The sequence below is a fragment of the Vigna angularis genome, chromosome 5, assembly GCF_016808095.1.
Source record: "Vigna angularis cultivar LongXiaoDou No.4 chromosome 5, ASM1680809v1, whole genome shotgun sequence".
Classification (NCBI taxonomy): Eukaryota; Viridiplantae; Streptophyta; class Magnoliopsida; order Fabales; family Fabaceae; genus Vigna; species Vigna angularis.
In genome coordinates, this window is record NC_068974.1 from 30405505 (window position 1) to 30423932 (window position 18428).

The 18428-nt window shown below is 31.2% G+C and overlaps 1 protein-coding gene and 2 long non-coding RNA genes across 3 annotated transcripts; 1 reads left to right on the forward strand and 2 right to left on the reverse strand.

Annotated features, from left to right (window-relative positions):
* Nucleotides 1-2414: 2414 nt before the first annotated feature.
* On the reverse strand, nt 2415-4145 carry LOC128196806 (uncharacterized). The gene is made up of 2 exons (XR_008249190.1): nt 3944-4145; nt 2415-2924 (listed from the first exon to the last, which is right to left on the reverse strand). It is a non-coding gene; the product is annotated as an uncharacterized LOC128196806 (long non-coding RNA).
* A 3497-nt stretch (nt 4146-7642) lies between these two features.
* Nucleotides 7643-9662, forward strand: LOC108340174 (uncharacterized). The gene is made up of 3 exons (XR_001833172.2): nt 7643-7788; nt 7942-8007; nt 9450-9662. It is a non-coding gene; the product is annotated as an uncharacterized LOC108340174 (long non-coding RNA).
* A 6715-nt stretch (nt 9663-16377) lies between these two features.
* On the reverse strand, nt 16378-18089 carry LOC108339523 (membrane metalloprotease ARASP, chloroplastic). Its single transcript, XM_017576655.2, has one exon. The coding sequence runs from the start codon at nt 17971-17973 to the stop codon at nt 16627-16629; it is 1347 nt and encodes a 448-aa protein (XP_017432144.1). The 5' UTR covers nt 17974-18089; the 3' UTR covers nt 16378-16626.
* Nucleotides 18090-18428: the final 339 nt, after the last annotated feature.

Here is an 18428-nt window from a genome sequence, read left to right on the forward strand (position 1 = left end):
TAACATCTGGCTTTCTTAAGATGACGTTCTTGTGCAAGTTACTCAAAATTTTGTCAACTTAAGTTTCATGGCTTGCAAGTCACATTTAGGTAAGAGAAGTATCAACGACATAGTATAACGTGGCTTTTGAAAAAAATCTTCCTTGATCATTGATTATGATACATTATAAAATTATATACGTCTTAACAGGTTACACGATTTTTATGATTTTAAAAAAAATCATTTATAACTATATAAAAAGAATATAAATTGCGTATATAACTTTGTATTCTGTTTTATTTTCATGACCTTTTAATAAACCTTATATATATATATATATATATATATGGATTTTGTTAACGGGTTGTTTTTCAGTTGGTACATTTTAACAATGTGTACCGCGTTTTAGTAGACAAAAATATCTTTATATATATATATATATATATATATATATCATGGATTCTAAGTTTATTTTAATAATTTTCATTTTCAAAACTAAAAAAAAAACAAACTCAAACCCTTACTCACCTCTCTCAATCTTTTCTCTTTCATCTCTCTCACTACAACCTTTTCTCTTTCATCTCTACACTGTAGTTCCAATTGAAAAAATCAGAAACACATGCTGTTAAACAATTTACCTTTTGTAAAGGGTTGAGTCATTGACATATTCACCCTCAGGTACATTCAAGATCTCTTCAATTTCACCATTTCACTAATCCCTCTAATTTCATCGTCTGCATATGTTAATCATCATCTCTAAAAAAAAAAATCCTCCAGGCCAATTACTAATTCCTTCGGATGTCATTATGCTTGTGAAAATTAGACAAAATTAGATAAGACAAAAATTATAAAATGAAAACTCATTATAAAATCATTTTTTTGTAAGAAATTGTTTAACAGCGAGGATTTCTGATTTTTTTCTAAATCAATTACCAATTCCTTTATGCTTGTGAAAATTAGATAAGACAAAAATTATAAAATGAAAACTTATTATAAAATCATTTTCTGATTTTTTTTCAGTTGGGGCTACCATAGGATGACAGAGAAAATGTTGGAGAGATGAAAGAGAAATGGTTGAGAGGAATGAAGGAGGTGAGCAAGGGTTTGAGTTTTTTTTTTTTAGTTTTGAGAATAAAAATTATTAAAATACCCTTAGTGTTAAAACTTAGAATCTATACAAGAGTATTTTTATCTACTAAAAACCCGATACACATTGCTAAAATGTATCAACTGAAAAACAGACGTACAGAGTATTTTTGTCTACTAAAACCCGGTACACATTGCTAAAATGTACCAACTGAAAAACAGAGTGCGTTAGCAAACCCATATATATATATATATATATATATATATATATATATATATATATATAAGTTTTTGATAAGAAAATAAATAAATTATAATTGATTATATTAGGCTTTTTAGGAACATATTGGAGTATATACTAACCTAGGGTAAACTTTTTTTGTTTGTCTAGTTCAGGTGAATATAATCTAATTCAATCTAATGCAAATTATAAAAGTTAAAACTACAAGGCAACACAAGAAAAAACTGAATACAGGACTAAATAATGGAAAGTAAAACCATAATTTTTAAAAAATAAATTATAGATATTTTCTGATGGAGAGACCATTAAAGATATCTTGAGATTGACCTGCAATTCAAATATTATTTTCCAAAGCGTGCAAGCACAATTCTATTTGTAGAGTTACCGTACCAACCACCAATATTTTTATAAGCAGATATTAATGGAGTTGCCCTGCCACTTTGTTTTCTCCCAAATTTTATTATTTAAACCAAATCTTAGTTTTCTAATACTGTTTTTAAAGTGGCTAACTTACATTGAATACATTTTCACTATAGTCGTTGTGCATTTTAAGGTTGATTTCTTTCGTCTTGGAGAAAACAGTAAAAGCCAGAAACCAACCCAATTTAAATTTCTTCCGATCGAATTAAAATCAGTTTTAATTTTAAATTAAAGTGATAATAAATAAAGAGGTTAATTAAGATGAGTTTTTCTCTTTAAACAAAAACTTCAAACTAAAAAGATTACATGAGTTATTAGTACAAAAAATGAAACTGTTTTGAAAAATTTTCTACTCTGTTAGTGTACGACATAAACTCAGCATGGTTGTGATACTTCAAATATTAAAATCAAATAATATATTTCTATTGAAACAGTGAAATAACTTTAATGATTTATTTTATCTGAATTGGATTAAATTATAACAGATCTGATATTCCAATTCATTGACATTGAGTTGGTTCAAGTGAGAAATAAAAACCAACCTATGCAGTTCCATTTGTGTATATTCTAGTTTCTAGTTGTTTCTTTCAGTACAAATAACGTTATCATATCATAATTGAAATGTGTTCCGAAAATAACTACAGCATATAAAACTCACAATATAATACTGTAAAACATCACCCTGCAGTAGGAACAAATGGTGTAAAACTGTAAAATCTGTTGAATGAGCAGTCACAGAAAGATTTCAGGTAAACTAATAACATGATCAACACCCAGCAATTTTCTACAAACAAATGAAAAATAAAAATAAGAAGTTAATCTGGATTGTTGCAATGGAAATTGCACGCAAACAAGCAAAACACTTTACTAGATCATCATGTATTATTTACCAAAGCTATGAACTGAAACTGTCTGTGAGTGAAACTTCACTTGGAAGTCCTTTTCTGGTACTGATTCTTGACCCATTTGATTCCAGCAGAAGTTCCACTCTTCACCTTCTGGGCACCCACTACAGCAGCAGTTTTAGCCTTGTCAGCACCCACAATTGCTGCAGCTTTGGCCTTGTCCATACCAGCAGCCATCTTCTTGTTGCTTCCACTGCTCTTCTTCACTTTCTCATCCTCATAGTGGTCACTGCCAAACCCTCCATTCCCCCATTGGTCAGACCAACTTGGTCCCTTGCTCATTTTCTTTTAGCCTTCAAAACATTTCAATTCATTATAATTTGTGTTGTTGCATGTTGAATCATCCAAAATCACATTGAAATACCAAACCTTGCCACCAGATTTTAAGTAAATGTTTACATGTTTGACATCACATTAAATAATTTGATTCTGGTCTAGAATTGATTGAGTTGAAACAAATCTAGCTAACTTAATTCTAGAATCAACTCTTTTCTTATAACCATCTGATATTGGCACAAAATATCTATCAGTCTCATTGAAGAATAATTTTCACTGAGGAATTTTACCAGTTACCTCTGACACAAACTCAAAATAAGAACTTAAGGAGATCAAATTCAGTCCGACTCAGACCCAGTGTTCTAGAATCAATTTGATTACAGTTTCTTTCACACTTTTTCTTATACTAATGTAAACAGGAATCACTTCCCTCAAAAACCAATTCTAGCTAGAAACAAATTACAAAATTAATTTGACAATTGCTAACCCAAAAACACTCTGATTCTAATCACGAATCGGATCAAAGACTGAATTGAAGAAGGAAATTAAGAGAGGAATATAAAAGGGCAAAATGGGGGGAAAAGACAAAACTGCATCTTAATCCAAGTCTACCTCAGTCAAATTAAATGCTAAGTCCACCCGTTTGCATGGATCGTGACACATATTCAATACCATTATTCAACTTTTTAACACGAGAAAAGAAAAATAATTCGGAGGCCACGAATTGATGAGAAGAATCAAACAAAGGGTACATCAAAATCTTACTTTCACACAAGATCTCTCCAGAAATTCCAAGCAAAGGATTGAAGAATTTATCAACCCAAATTCATTCGGATGCCCAATAAGCATTAGATCGCACATAGATCAAGTTATGAATCAAAAAACAAGAAAACACTCAACATGTTTATTGGGTTGAAAAATTCTAGAAAAAACTTATGCCTGAACCAATTAAGGTTAATGGGGGTATTTTTTAATTTGTTTTGTCATGCATGTAGAGACAGAGAGAAATGTTAATAGAGATAGAAAAAGAGAGTACCTTTGTGATTTGAAGGCAGAGAGTATGGAACAGCTATGGTGGGGTCGAATGAAACCAACCCTTTGGTTTTGATGCAATGGCGAAGTGAAGGACAAGATTATGAATGAAAGCCCTTTTTAATATTTATATTTATACTTAGTTTTTCACTTTTTTTACCGATCTCTGTTTTGTTTCTTGTTCTATCTTTCTACAGTTGTGCTCAGCAGCCAAAACAGTTGACTTTTCTTTTCACTTCTTCCAAATGAAAATTTTTGGGTTAAATATCTTTGCATGAATTTTGACTTTGACACCAAATTGAGATTTTTTTTTTCAAGGGTGTGTTCTTTTGGGAATATTTGGGGGAGATGATTTGAATGGATTTGAGTGGATTTGAAGGTAATTTTTTAGTTGTTTTTTTTAAGTGGATTTGTGGGTAATTGAGAGTGGATTTGGAAATAAAGTTTGTAAGAATTAGTGTAAAATTTGATTGATGTGATAGATTTTAAAAATTAGTTTAATTGGTAGAAATTAAAAATTACCAAAATGTCCCTAGTTATAAAAGTAATATAAAATGTTATTTATAAATGTTATATTTAATTGTAAAAATGTTTATAAAGAGAAAAAAATTATGAATAATTTATAAAATTAATGTTTAAAAATTATAAAAGTTATAATGTACAGTCCTGTAACCGGTTACCCGTTTGCGTAACCGATTACACATGTGTCAGCCAAAACTTCATACCGCTGTAACCGGTTACGACTTTGCTGTAACCGGTTACGCCATCCTCGTCGTTTCGTAACAAGTGGAGAGCACACACGACTTTTCCGCAACAATCTACGTAAATCTCTTCGATTTTGCGAGTGACCAAAATCGAGGGTATCCTGCAAATCCATCCTCTACGATCCGTCCTTTTCCTCTCAAACGAACAACACAATTTGTAATTCATCGCCCGCAATTTTGCTTGAATAGTGTTATCTGTTCATGCGAACACAGGCTTAGTGATATAATGCAGATAAAGTAAATAAATTATAACTGTAATAAGAACGAAATGACTAGTAACAAAAGTAACAATAAAATGTATTGATGGTAAATTTCTAGTTCATCATAAAATCAATCCATTTTAATACTATTATTAATTAAACTAAATATACTACTTATTTAAAGTATAATTTTAAAACCAAACCAATTAATAAACCATTTAAAACATCGATTTTAAGATTAGCAGTCGACTAGTAACTAAACCAAGGTAAAATAATATTAATACATTATATAAAAAAACAGTAGAGAAATACAGTATCAAAGTTTAATAATACTAAAACCTAAAATAACAAGTTATACAAGGTTTTAACATTTTTTAATGGTAAAAAAATAAAATACTTCATAATGTTTGAATTTAAAACCCAAGCATATTCCTAATTTTCAATTCTAACAGTATTTAGATTTTTTGGATGAATTTACCACCTTTTCATGTGAATATTAGTTGTATGGTTCAAAAATCAATAGGTTGACACGAATGCCAAATGAAAATGGATGTGGTTAAACCATATCTGCTTAGATGAAGGTTATATATACAAAATTTTCCATTCTAATACGTGGTACATTCCAAACAAAACTGTTAATCCAAAAGACTGCACAACGTTTATTTATATTCGAGTGTCGATTATGAGCTCTGCTGCAGCACCCATTGTACCTATCCCACGAACGGCCAACAGAACAAGTGCAAGCTCCTCCTCGTTCAACTGCCTCAACCCATTGCTTAGTCTCTTCAACACATGCACATCTACTTCCAGCACCCAGTTAGGTGTGCAATCTACCATCAAACTCACAAAACCTGACACATAGGCACGCCATGCAGCTGAATCACAGCCTAGAGATATCTTACCATCAAGTGCACTGGCTAGAAACTCCATGTGGGTGCCCAAAACCTTCGAACGTCGCTTTGAAGCTGAGGATGACGAATTAACTCCCCACGTAGGCGGTGAATCGGGTTGAGCCTGCACAGGTACCTACGTAGTGTAGTGTCGGTCGCACATTCAACATAGCGTTCAGACTCATGTGCCTTCCAGAACCAGGGGTCTTCCAGCCACCTCTTCACGTTTCAACCCAATACCACTCCCCGTAACCAAAATAACACTTTTCAGGATGGTCTGTAACCGGTTACCACTTCTACGTAACCGATTACACAAGTGCACACAATCCTTCACAACTGCATAACCAATGCCTGTAACCGATTACGTCTACCACTTTAGTACTGTTCATCATCTTCTCAAACCTGTGGATCCATTATCTTCATCTTCAACAACCAGCTTCTTCATTCCATCAACACGCACAACGTCCTTTTTCCTTCTCCTCTACATGTAATCGGTTATGTGTTGTACTGTGCTACGGAATCGGTTTTAATCTGCTAATGTTGACTGTTCTGGAATTTAAGAAAAAGGCCCAGGCTCGCTCACAATCCGTGCAAATCTCCTTCCATCCGCGCAGGTGACCAAAAGTGCATCCATTCCGCAAATCCATCTTCGTTTATCCTTGCTAATCCTCTCAAACAAACAGTTAATCACTTTCAAATCCTCGCTCTCTAATTTGCATGAAAAGTAAATTCCGTTCATGCGAACACAGGCTAAATTTTTAATATATTTTGGCATCTAAAATTTAAAAATAATAAATATAGGTTTTTAATTTAATTTTTTAAAAATTTTGCAAAGTATCAAATTTCAGGTAATATCCAAGTTGTTAATATTATTTGATATATTTTTATTTGAGTTTTATGTTATTATTAATACGACATTTTCATATGTGGAAAACGCGTTTTATATATTAAAAAAATTTAATATAATTTAATTAAAAAATATATTATCTATTTTTAAAGTTTTGAATAAAAATATAACATTATGATAAATTTTAATTTTGTGTGTCAAAATTCGTATACTAAAAATATATTTAATATAATTTTTTAATTAAATTTTACATGATGATATTTAAGATTTTAATTTAAAAATGTAAAATAATGATTTTTTTTAATTGATGAGGATTTGGTTTTATAAAATATGTTGTTTTGTTGTTATTCATTGTTCCATTAAGTGTATTATTGATTTGGAGTGATACTCCAACAATTATTTAATGCTCATTGATGACATTTAATTTAGAAGGCATAGCATAAAAAGAATGAGGATTTTAACTAGGATACCATATTGCAAGATTAAAAAATTATTCTTTTATTTTTGAAAATATTTTTGTCAATAATTAAATAAAATATTATTAAGAGTATAAGTCTCATCAAATCTTTACATAAAAAAAATATATATTGAAATTGATATAAAATAACACTGCTTGAATATAAAAGAATATATGAGTATATGATGAATTTATCCGTTGAAATAAATAGGAGATGTAGATGGTATAATTGTACATAATTTAAACAGCATTCCAATTTTATAAGTGGAAAGGCATTTGTATACATGCATAGATTTACTTTTATTTTATGATAATAAAAAATTTAAAATTAAATATTATTGTTGTTAACATAATAATAAAAATATAATTAAATTTATAGAAAATATATACATAAAAATTAGTGATAAAATAATCATTTGCATTATTAGTGTAAGGCCCCCAGAATCATTAGGCCATTAGGCCCTATGTGGGGCAACTGGCCCATCTCTCTAAGTCAATCTGACTTTAGGAAAGAGTTCAATAAATTCTAATTTTCTGAGCTTCTCTCTCTAAAAATTTCAAGTCCTAACTCTCTCTGCCTTCTCTCTAAATTTTTAGCTCTTTGAACCTTTCAATCTTGAGTTGGAGGATGCTCAAACGTTCATCTCACCGAATGCTTCCTTTTGAACCGATCGCATTTTCGATTGGACCGGTGAGTCAACTTTTCCCTTCTCTGTCTCCATTCTCAAACCTAGAACATGCAATGCTACTGGTTGTATGTTACTAGGGGGTTTTGTTTATATTTTTTTTTGTTTGTTAAATCAAGCTCTAAGAACTGTTACTGTCACCCCTTGGCGGTTTATAGGGTTTGGTTGAGTTCTCATTTGGTGAGACAGGAGAGTTCCTGTGAGCTTGGTAATTCGACTTTGAGGTAAGGGGAGCTAATTATTTTTGTATGAATTTATTTTATACAAATATATGCAGGTTGAATGTTGAATTGGTGTGTTCTTGTGAAGTTGTTCTACGATGTTAATTTTTATTGGATAATTATAACTGAGACTGTGGAATTGTGCTTAAATAATTTATGCTTTGGTGTTGAACTGGTACATGTGGCAATTATGTTTGTAAGTGTCTCTGTTGAAATTAATCTGTTTTGGTTGAAATGGTTTTGGTTGGAGGGTTTGGAGTAAGGGCTTTGTGATAGTATGTATATGGGCAGGTACTGTTTAAGGTTACTGTGAGGGGAAGGGTGATATATATATTTTAATAACTTAGATAATTAAATCATAACTTGTTAAAAGCCTTTCTTTGTTGGTAGGATAGAGGGGACTTAAAAACCTGAGTTGGCACATCCCTGATCATAGAGCAGCCCTGGCCTGGTCCAGCACGTTGTGACTAGTCATATGTGCTAGCGCCGAAGGTGAGTCTGATGCGTTCAGACATCTGAACCCTCTCCGGTGACCAATCGGGAGAAAGTAAGATCTCTACTATGATGAAAATTAGACAAGTAGTTTACCAAATAAGAACCATGATATATATATATATATATATATATATATATATATATATATATATATATATATATATATATATATGTATGTATGTATATTATTAAATGTTATGGAAATATAAGTTAGGAAAGCATGATATATATTATATTAACATATAAAACGTATGATATAAATTGTTATCATAATATATATATATATATATATATATATATATATATATATATATATGAACGTAAACGGGTGCATAGAGGGGATCTCACTCATTTTTCTTCTTCTGTTTGGATTGATTGATGTTGTTTGACTGTCAGGATGTATGTATGGTGTTGTTGAGTGGTTGTAAAACATATGAATGTGAACTACAATGATGTAATTGAGTATGAAGTGGAAACCTCAGGGTGAGATGATTGAAAGTGATGTGTGGGGTGTTGTTGTTGTTTTGTATAACTGTATGAAGCTTTGAACTGGTATGTCTATCCCTACACTCGAAGCACTGTTCATGCTCAAATAGAGGAGAGCAGTGTAGGTGGTGAGAGTAGAGGGAGATTCTCATCTATAGTCTTAGAGTTTAGACATAGACAGATGGAGGATTTACCTTGCATAGTGTTGGGGAGTGCCAGCTGAACTACGCAAGTGCAAAGACGACCAATAGTTTGACAGTTATACTAAGATGAGTCGTGTTGAGTGTTAGAGTCATGGTTTAATGTGTTATGTATTAACCGTTTTATATATACCAAGCAGGATGATTATTAATTGATTGACCGGTATGATTACTGCCTGTTTATCTAGCTCACCCTTGCTTATGTGTTGTGTGTTGCTTGTGTATGTTTTTCTTTGCGATGATCATCCACTTGGATGGGAGCAGATGTGGTTGAGGAAATACCTCTAGAGCAAGAGCTGGAGGAGAATGATGCTGCTGCACAGTCTGCGTATGATTTATATATCTAAACTCTTAGATGTTAAATACTCAAAACTGTCTGAGTTTAAAACTTTATATTATATTTTGGATGACTGTAATTTCGTACTTAATTGCAAGTCATACTCTAACTCTTCTCTTTATTTGGATGTAGTTATTATATATTTGGGATGTCACAGTTAGTATAAACAATATTTTAAAGAATAATATATATATATATATATTAAAAAAGAAAAAACTGTTAATAAAAACTGTATATTAAAATGTTGTTATTATATAATTACAAAAAATAATTCTTCTTCAATAATAGTTATATATAATGATTTATTTTATTTTATTGAGAAAAATATTTTTAGGGTATTTATATCTTTTAATTAAATTAAAATCTTATAAACTTTTATTTATTATGTTTTAATCACTTTTTCCACTTTTAGTTATTATGTCTTTTTTCCTATGTTATATTCTTTTATTAATTTAAACCATATGAAAACATTTTCACTTAAACTTAAACTAACATGAAAACTTCTTATATTATGTTTTAAAATAAAGTAAAAATAATGTACTTTAATTAGGCATTATTATAAATAAAAAATAGAATAATATAAAAAACAACTAAAGTTAGTAGATTTTGAGGTATTTTAAAGACCATAAAATAACATTTAAAAGTGATATTGGTTTAAATACACTGATTTTTGATTATTTTAATATTAAAAAGTGTTAATGTAAATAATTTTGTTATGAATTCGTTTTATCATTTTTAACCCTACTATATTTATAAAAATTACTTTTTAGAGTTATTTGTTTTTTCTTTCTATTTTTTTTATATGTTTGTTTGATTGAAGAACGTATTCATCTTAGGAGCTCTTCAATTTGGACAGATTAATTTATCTTTTGCGTAAGTTGAATTTAAACCCTTTTTCTTTATTTTTTATGTTATTTATTGTATGAAGACCTAGAAAATGACATTTTAAAAGTAATAGTGATTTTAAAATGGTGAAACTTGATTATTTTAATATTAAAATATTTTAATATAAATAGTAGTTTTGTTCTGAATCAATCTCATTATTTTAAAACACACCATCTTGTAAAATTAATTTTTCTAGAGTTCTCTAACTTCTCTCTCTCTAATTTCTTTCTCTCTACTCGTCTCATTGTAAGATTGATCATTGTAACAAATTCTTCAATTTGGACCAATTATTTTATTCCTTCGAGTAAGTTGAGTTTAAACAAATTTTTCTCATTATTGTCTGTTATATGTTGTATGTGAGTTTTCTTTCACTTGTATGCATCTTTTTAGTAATCTATATGAATCTCTGTTGTACTAGTTAGGAGGAACTCCGCTTGTTAGGATCTTGTGAGTAGTTGGGTCAGGTTAGGAAAACTAGTCATTTTTTATGTATGTAAGTTTGATAAATTTGTTGATCTGCATATTGTTGCTCTAATGATATTAGGGATGAAATTCGATTGTTTTTAATTAATTTGGTATGATTTGAATGATTATTGTTTTTGCTGATTTATTACTTATTGAGGGAATTAGAATATGAGCAATTGAGTTAATTGGTATGTGTTCTAATATTGAAAACTCTTTTTGACCAAAGTACTAAGAGGAGAATACCAAATTGATAAATTGAACAAGTCTCGTTTTCCAAAATCACATAATTTCATCTACTAGTGTATGGTAAAACATTGAGCGGTGACAAACTGGCATTGAGCGTCAACCTTATTGCATCATCTATTGAGCACAAGTTTATACCATTAAGCGTTATATTTTGCGAATGCCCTAACGTTGGGGAGGGGGGGGGGGGGGGAATAGGACACCATTGAGGGCAACTTTTGTAGGAACAATATCGATGAGAACTAGAGTTCTCATTGAGCGTGAGAGTTGTCAATGAGCGTCAGAGCTGTCATTAAGCGCCATAACTATCACTGAGTGCTAGAGATGTCATTGAGTGCTAGAGGTGTCACTGAGCGCCATAGTTGTCACTGAGCGCCACTTTTTGTGGAAGGTTTGATGCTAAGTAGCACGTCTGAACATTAATTTGTATGTTGGATTTGTTCTCCTTCTTTACTTGTTTGAAATAAATATGTGATTAAATTGATGTATATTTATAATATTGTTTATTATTAATTAAGGTGATTATTATGGTTGTGGACTAGGAATGACAACGGATCAGGCCAGACACGAATAATGTCTATCCGCAATAAAAAAAATCATTTGTTACCTACCCCGTTACTCCTAGATACCCGTTTAAAAAATATCCACAGGTATCCATGGATACTACAAATATTTAAAAAAATATATTTTATAAATTTTTCAAATAAAATTACCAAAAAAATATAAAATAAAATATAAATTAAATTAAATATAAATTTCTTTTAATTTTGATTAAATTTAACTTCACATAATATAAATTAAATTTTATTTTAATGTTTTTGTGGTAATTGATACTCGCGAGTACAAATAAAATGCTACCCACACCCATTATAGATTTTATTCGCGGATACCCATGAGTACAAATATTTTTGTCATGATCCCTATTGTGGACATGTATGTTAGTGGTATTGAGAGAAATTCAAGGAGAAATTTTTTGTAGTGATGATCTTAGTGTATACATTGACATTTTGAGGGCTAGTAGGTATCCTAAACTCTAAATAACTATTCATACTCAAATAGAGGAGAATGAGTTATGTGGTGAGAGTCGCAAGAGGTCCTAGCCACTGGACAATTAGGTCCTAGGCGTGAAGGGCATTATATTACTCTTATAAGTAGTATGGTGATAATTCTTTTGTTTATGACTCTACAAAACATAAATACTACTACGAACTCACGCCTACAGTGAAGTCCAATGTCAAATGCATGTATTCGGATAATGGAGTCTAGTGTCAACTGTTTGTGTGTATCTATATAATTTATTGTATTTAATCCATGTTTAGCTTATATTTGATGTGATTTAATTGTTTTAGAATAACTCTTTTACACACTAGTTTACTGTATCATCTCTTTTGTATTTTCTTGTGTTTGTTTGTTTCTAAAGAATGATCACTTCACACTATGAGTGATAAGTGTCAATGCATCTCGGTGGAAGGCAGTGATGTGCAAAGTAATTTTCTTCTGTTTGTAATAGTTATTTTATATAAAAGTTTTCTAAAATGCTAAGTTGTTTTAAAAAATTAATAATAAATTTATTATCTATAACTAAGAAAATATATACACTTCAAAATGTGCATTTACATTTCAATTACATTAAAATAATTTAATATTTAAAATATATAATTTTATTATTTTTATGAATTCTTAATTAAAAATATTAAAATAATATTATATATAATATTAAAATATTATATTGTGATATTTAAAAAAAATATTTAATCATTTTGAAAGAAAGATAATTTATTTAATTATTTATTTTATTAAATAAATAATTTATTTGTGTTTATTAAAGATTAAAATTATCTATTTAAAAAATGACAATATGAAATGATATATTCTCTTTATTACATAATAGTCTTGAAAATCAATGTTCTATCCATAGTTGTGAAAATTAATTATCCAACTTAATTTATTGTATTTATAGGAAAGCAAAGGAAAATAATAGAGTTTTATTCTAATGGTCATGTCATAGAATGAAATAAGAATTGAAGAAACGTATGAATAATAATTGGATGAGATGAGTTCTTCTGTACTAACCAGGGAAGTTAGGTTAAACTTTAGACAATTTAATTTTTGTGAAATATCACAGTTTTGGAATGCTTCATCAAGTGGTTTTTGACGTGACGAAGCTTCTGCAACACGAATTTCTGATTGTTATTTTAATCAACTACGTCAAGCAAAGCACCTGTACCTAACTATCCAAGATTTTTTATACCTTTTTACTAATATTTATAAACTTTATTTATAAACTTTTTACTAATATTTATAAACTTTATCACCAATCTTTGCCTAAAAAATTAAACTATTAATGTTAATTCTAATTTTCGAAACATCACTTTTGTCTCTAAGTCTAACTCTATTAAGTTATTGCATAACTATCTAGTGATAATTTTATAGAGAGAAAAATACCATTAACTTTCCCTTCCAAAGGATAAATATTAGACAGAAAAAGGTTTAAAGACTAATAAATTGAATTCTATCACAGAAGCCTATACATTACATAAATAATGGCATCCAAGCATGATCTACCATCCAAAAAAAATGTCCACAAAACTGAATTTAATAAACAAGACAGATATGATGACAGAAAACTGTACATTACAATGTGACACAATTAATATGTTGAGACTACAAATGGGAAGTATTCACCATATATGATATTTAGTAAACATACGACTTGATTATTTATAGATAGAATCAATAATAGTCACATTCCTTAAAAATGAGAGAACACAAATAATCTATTATTTGGTGACTGTAACCATCATTAATGTAAATTCCCTCACTAGGTAAGCCTAACCTAACTTCTTGGTGAAAAATATTATATTTCCTCCAAAATTAAATAGGTAAATTATACTCAATTTTGGGTGAACAACCAAAGGACATATATACATTACCTCTTCCTTTGTTTTTTCTAATGAAAAGAATATATGTTTTTGGATTCGATGTTATTGTTGATATTCTCCATTCAACTATTCTTTAACAACAAATAAGGGATATATAATTATCATTGTGGAGGCTAGATCCAGAGATCAATTATGACAGGATCTCCATATGAATCTCTTACACCAAGCTGGCTCCAATACACATGCTTCTTCCCATGCTATAGGTCTTGGATTTTCTTATGGACATCCAACAAGAACACATGCAAGTGCATACACAAAATATCAAACATGAAATTTCATATACTTTAAATATTGGTTAATACTCTCAGTCAACTTTACTTTACACTACCATATCAAACTGCATGTTTATAATGTTTAATACATCTAAGACTAATTGTGTATTAAGATAATATTTTACCATTCAATAATTTGATTTGTATTTAATAAAGAGTTATCAGGTAAACTGGTATATCTTTTTTTAACAGAAGCGTCCAATATCTTGATCATTTAAGAATGGTGCACCCCATTCAAAGAAAATGATATTCCCAGAAAGTAAAATAGGTAAGATTTGACAATCCCGGTTCACCTTTATCTCTAGAAATATCTCACAGTCAATCCTTAGCCTTAAGGTATACAAACAAACAGTTGATACCATTCAGAGAAATTCCTTTCTACTAATCACTACATTCATTGAAATACCTTTCTACTAATCACTACATTCATTGAACATCTTCATGCTTCACCTTGTAAACTGTCCATATACCACCACCATTTCATAATCTGATAACCTACCAGAAAGGCAATAATATTTCCTAATCTCCTATATGCCTTAATTAAGTCAATTACACAACGAATGATTTGGTGGTAAAAATGAAAGGGAGAGAGTGATAATAAGTAGTAGATTCAAGTCCCTCCACTAACATAATAACAACTATTAGAGGGAACCGGAGAGGAGAGAGGAGATGGTTTTTCTCAAACCTTGTTTTTTTAGTATTTAGGTTTCATCTAATTTTTGCTTCCTATAAAATTTTGGAGGGATTTGCTGGGAGAGGGGAGATGATTTAAAAAATTTTAAGTTTACTGACAAAAATAATTTTATTTAAGCTTGGAATCCAAAATTATAAAGTATGAAAATAAATAAATTTTTAAAATATCTCTCCTTCCCTTGTAAACCAAAGAAAAAGTGGACAACCTAGTATCTCCTCTCCCTTCCATTAAAGTGTCTGAACCAAACAAATGTCTTTTCATATACGCACACTAAGAGAATAAAGTTTTATTAGAGTGCAGTTAGGGAGTTTGTTATTGTTAGTGTCCAATATTATAAATAAGAGCACACTTATGAATTCAATGGTTTACTCCTGAGTATGCTCTCTATTTGGCTTAAGCCTATGATACACTTCTCATCCTCTGATTACCAACACACATTAGTCGAAGTGGTACACGGGAACTTGCCATCTGAGTTAAGACTTTAGCAGTACAGTACCATTCCTTATAAAGGTAGCTGGTTTAAGGCGTAGAAAATAGAATTTTTTGAAAAGAAAATAACTATCAAGTCCCACTATTCATTGTTGGCCATTTTTTTCTGGGCCAATTACTCTGATCTCCCTATAAACTAGTTATAATTACACTGTTCTCTTGTTTGAGAATTTACACTCGTATCTGCTATAGCTTGGTGGTTATGATGGTCATACTAAATTACCAGTTTTGACAACTTTGTATGAATATGCAGTCACATGCTAATCTTAGTTCCAATTCTTATACCACCATATTTCACTTTCATTCCCTACTTTTAAGGGGAAAGAAAACTAGTAGATTTTAACCTATTAGAAACAGTTGCCATTTTTCAGTTTGACACTCATTTCTCCCACCATAATCTAAAAAACAATACCCGCTATTCACCTCTGTTCTAGGTTTCATGCGAACGCCCTGGCTAGCTAACCAGAAAATATTGGTAGAAGGAGAATACTTTGGTTGATCTTTATTACTTAGTTCATTTAATTGAAGAGGAATTGCATACAAAATGACCTAGTTCATAGCAAGACATGTAATGTAGCAAAGAAGTTATTGCAATTATGCCAAACAGTTAAATTTTGGACATATATTGGACTCTCTTTTTCACAAATACAGCATCACTACACTCTCTCATTCCCAAAGAAAATAAAGTATAATTCAATTCCAGAAGATTAAAAAATCAAGCACGGATTGTGCTTTGTATTAATGCTTCATTTAAACATAGTCAAATCAATGAAATCTACAGAGAAACGGGAATCCATATCAAGTTGTAACCTATAAATTGTCAAGATTCATGAATTACAAAGAAAATGCAAGGAGAGAGAAGATATTAAAATTCTTAATCAAAACTAGTATTTGTAACTTGTAAGTTTATATTCCAGGATGACAAATTCAATCCGGATCAGATCAATGAATTGGTAACAAAGGGATGCTTCTCACATAACATCCTTGGAGGAAGAAACTTACCTTGCCTCCTCTACAGATATAGCACTGGCTATGACACTGGTGCAACAGCATTGCAGATGAGGATCATGAAAAATACTTTCTGAAGCTCACTACCAACTACAGTTCACTATAATTACAACAAGTCTTTGATAAATTCAAGGTTCAGGGTATCACGAACAATAAGGAATAACCCCAGAATTATAACAAGCATAATTCCAGAAGACATAATAGTTTGCTCCACTTCCAATGGTAACTTTCTCCCACCCCTGGCAGCCTCAACGAGGATCAGTGCTAATGTGCCTCCATCTAAAGCAGGCAAAGGAAGAAGGTTTATAACCGCAAGGTTAATGTTGAGTATTGCAGCAAACTGGAAGAGACCATCGATATTCGACCGTGCCACCTCAGCACCAACAGCAATAATGGCCACAGGACCTGAAACCTTACTAGCTGACTGTGAGAAGTTTAAGAATGTTTGTTTTAACCCATCTAAAACATTAGATGATAGACCCCAAAACTCTTTCCAAGTAAACTCTACCGCCTCCCCCAAATTTTTTGGCTTAACTTTACCTATTTTCACGTTAGGGGCCAGCTGCACTCCAATTTTCCCAGTTCCATCATAATTCTCATCTGGGGTGACCTTTACATCAAAATTCTGCCCCCCTCTTTTAATCTTGAGCAAAACATACCTCTTAGGGTTCCTCTTGATGATCTCAACAACTTCAGAAACTGCACTAGGACCTGGTTTAGCAAACTCACTACCATTAACCTCAAGGATCACATCTCCGGCAAGCAATCCATCCCTGGAAGCAGCTGAAAAGGGTCTAACATCAGGCACACTCACCCCAGGAAAGACCTCTTGCTCAGGCAAGCCAACAGACAGGACTTGGGCAAAGATAATAAGAAATGCAAAAATAATGTTAGCAACAACACCAGCTGAAACAACAATCACCCTATCCAATATTGGTCTGTTCTTAAGCAAGTTCGCATCATCAACAGGAATATCACTCTCTGGATCATTATCAGGGAACCCCACAAAGCCCCCTAGAGGAAAAGCCCTGATGGAATATTCTACATTTTTGGCATTAAACTTCGCTAAAATTGGACCAAACCCTACAGCAAACTTACTCACATGAATGCCTTGGAGATAAGCAGCAAGAAAGTGACCACTCTCATGCACAACAATGATGGCTGTCAACACTGCAGCAGCCTCAAGCACAGACTGAGGCCCCTCAAAGTTCCCATAGTCAAATCCAGCAATAGACAAAGTCCTAAAATCCAACCTGTTCCTGCTGTTTCCATGCAAAAACTGCTTTTTGAACGCGAAGTTCACGCTGGGGGAGGCAAAAGAAGGGGAAAGAAGTGGTTTTGGGAAATGGGTTTTGAGCCTGTGCCAAGATTCTGAAATGGGTGACTTGGAATTGGCCAATCTAATTATGGAACTGGAATGTAAAAGTGGAGAGGGAGAGAGGTTTACGACCATGGCTTCTGTGAATTTGAACACTTGCAGGGTGTGAGAAGGGTGGACAACATTGAAAGTGGAGTTGGATAATTCATTATGTTATTTTTTATTTTTTATTTTATTTTTCTTGCTTTGGACCTGTGGAGGTGAAGTGAGGGACATGTCTTCCTCTTATTTCCACAAGTTGTGGTGTATGTTAATGTTCTCAATTCTCATTATCCTTTTTTTTATTTTTTTCTGTGAAGCCGAAGAACTACACAAATTTAGGGTGTTTCTATTAACACCCCCAATATGCTATTGAAACCTTCTGTCTTTTCATAATTTTACTTTTTCTTTAAGGAAAATATTACTCCTTGTCACTTTGTATAACAAAACCCAAGGATGATTTTGTTGAAATATGGATGTGATAATATATAAATAAAAACTAAATTTATCGAGAAATATATATTTAATTGTATATTTTAACATGATTATGT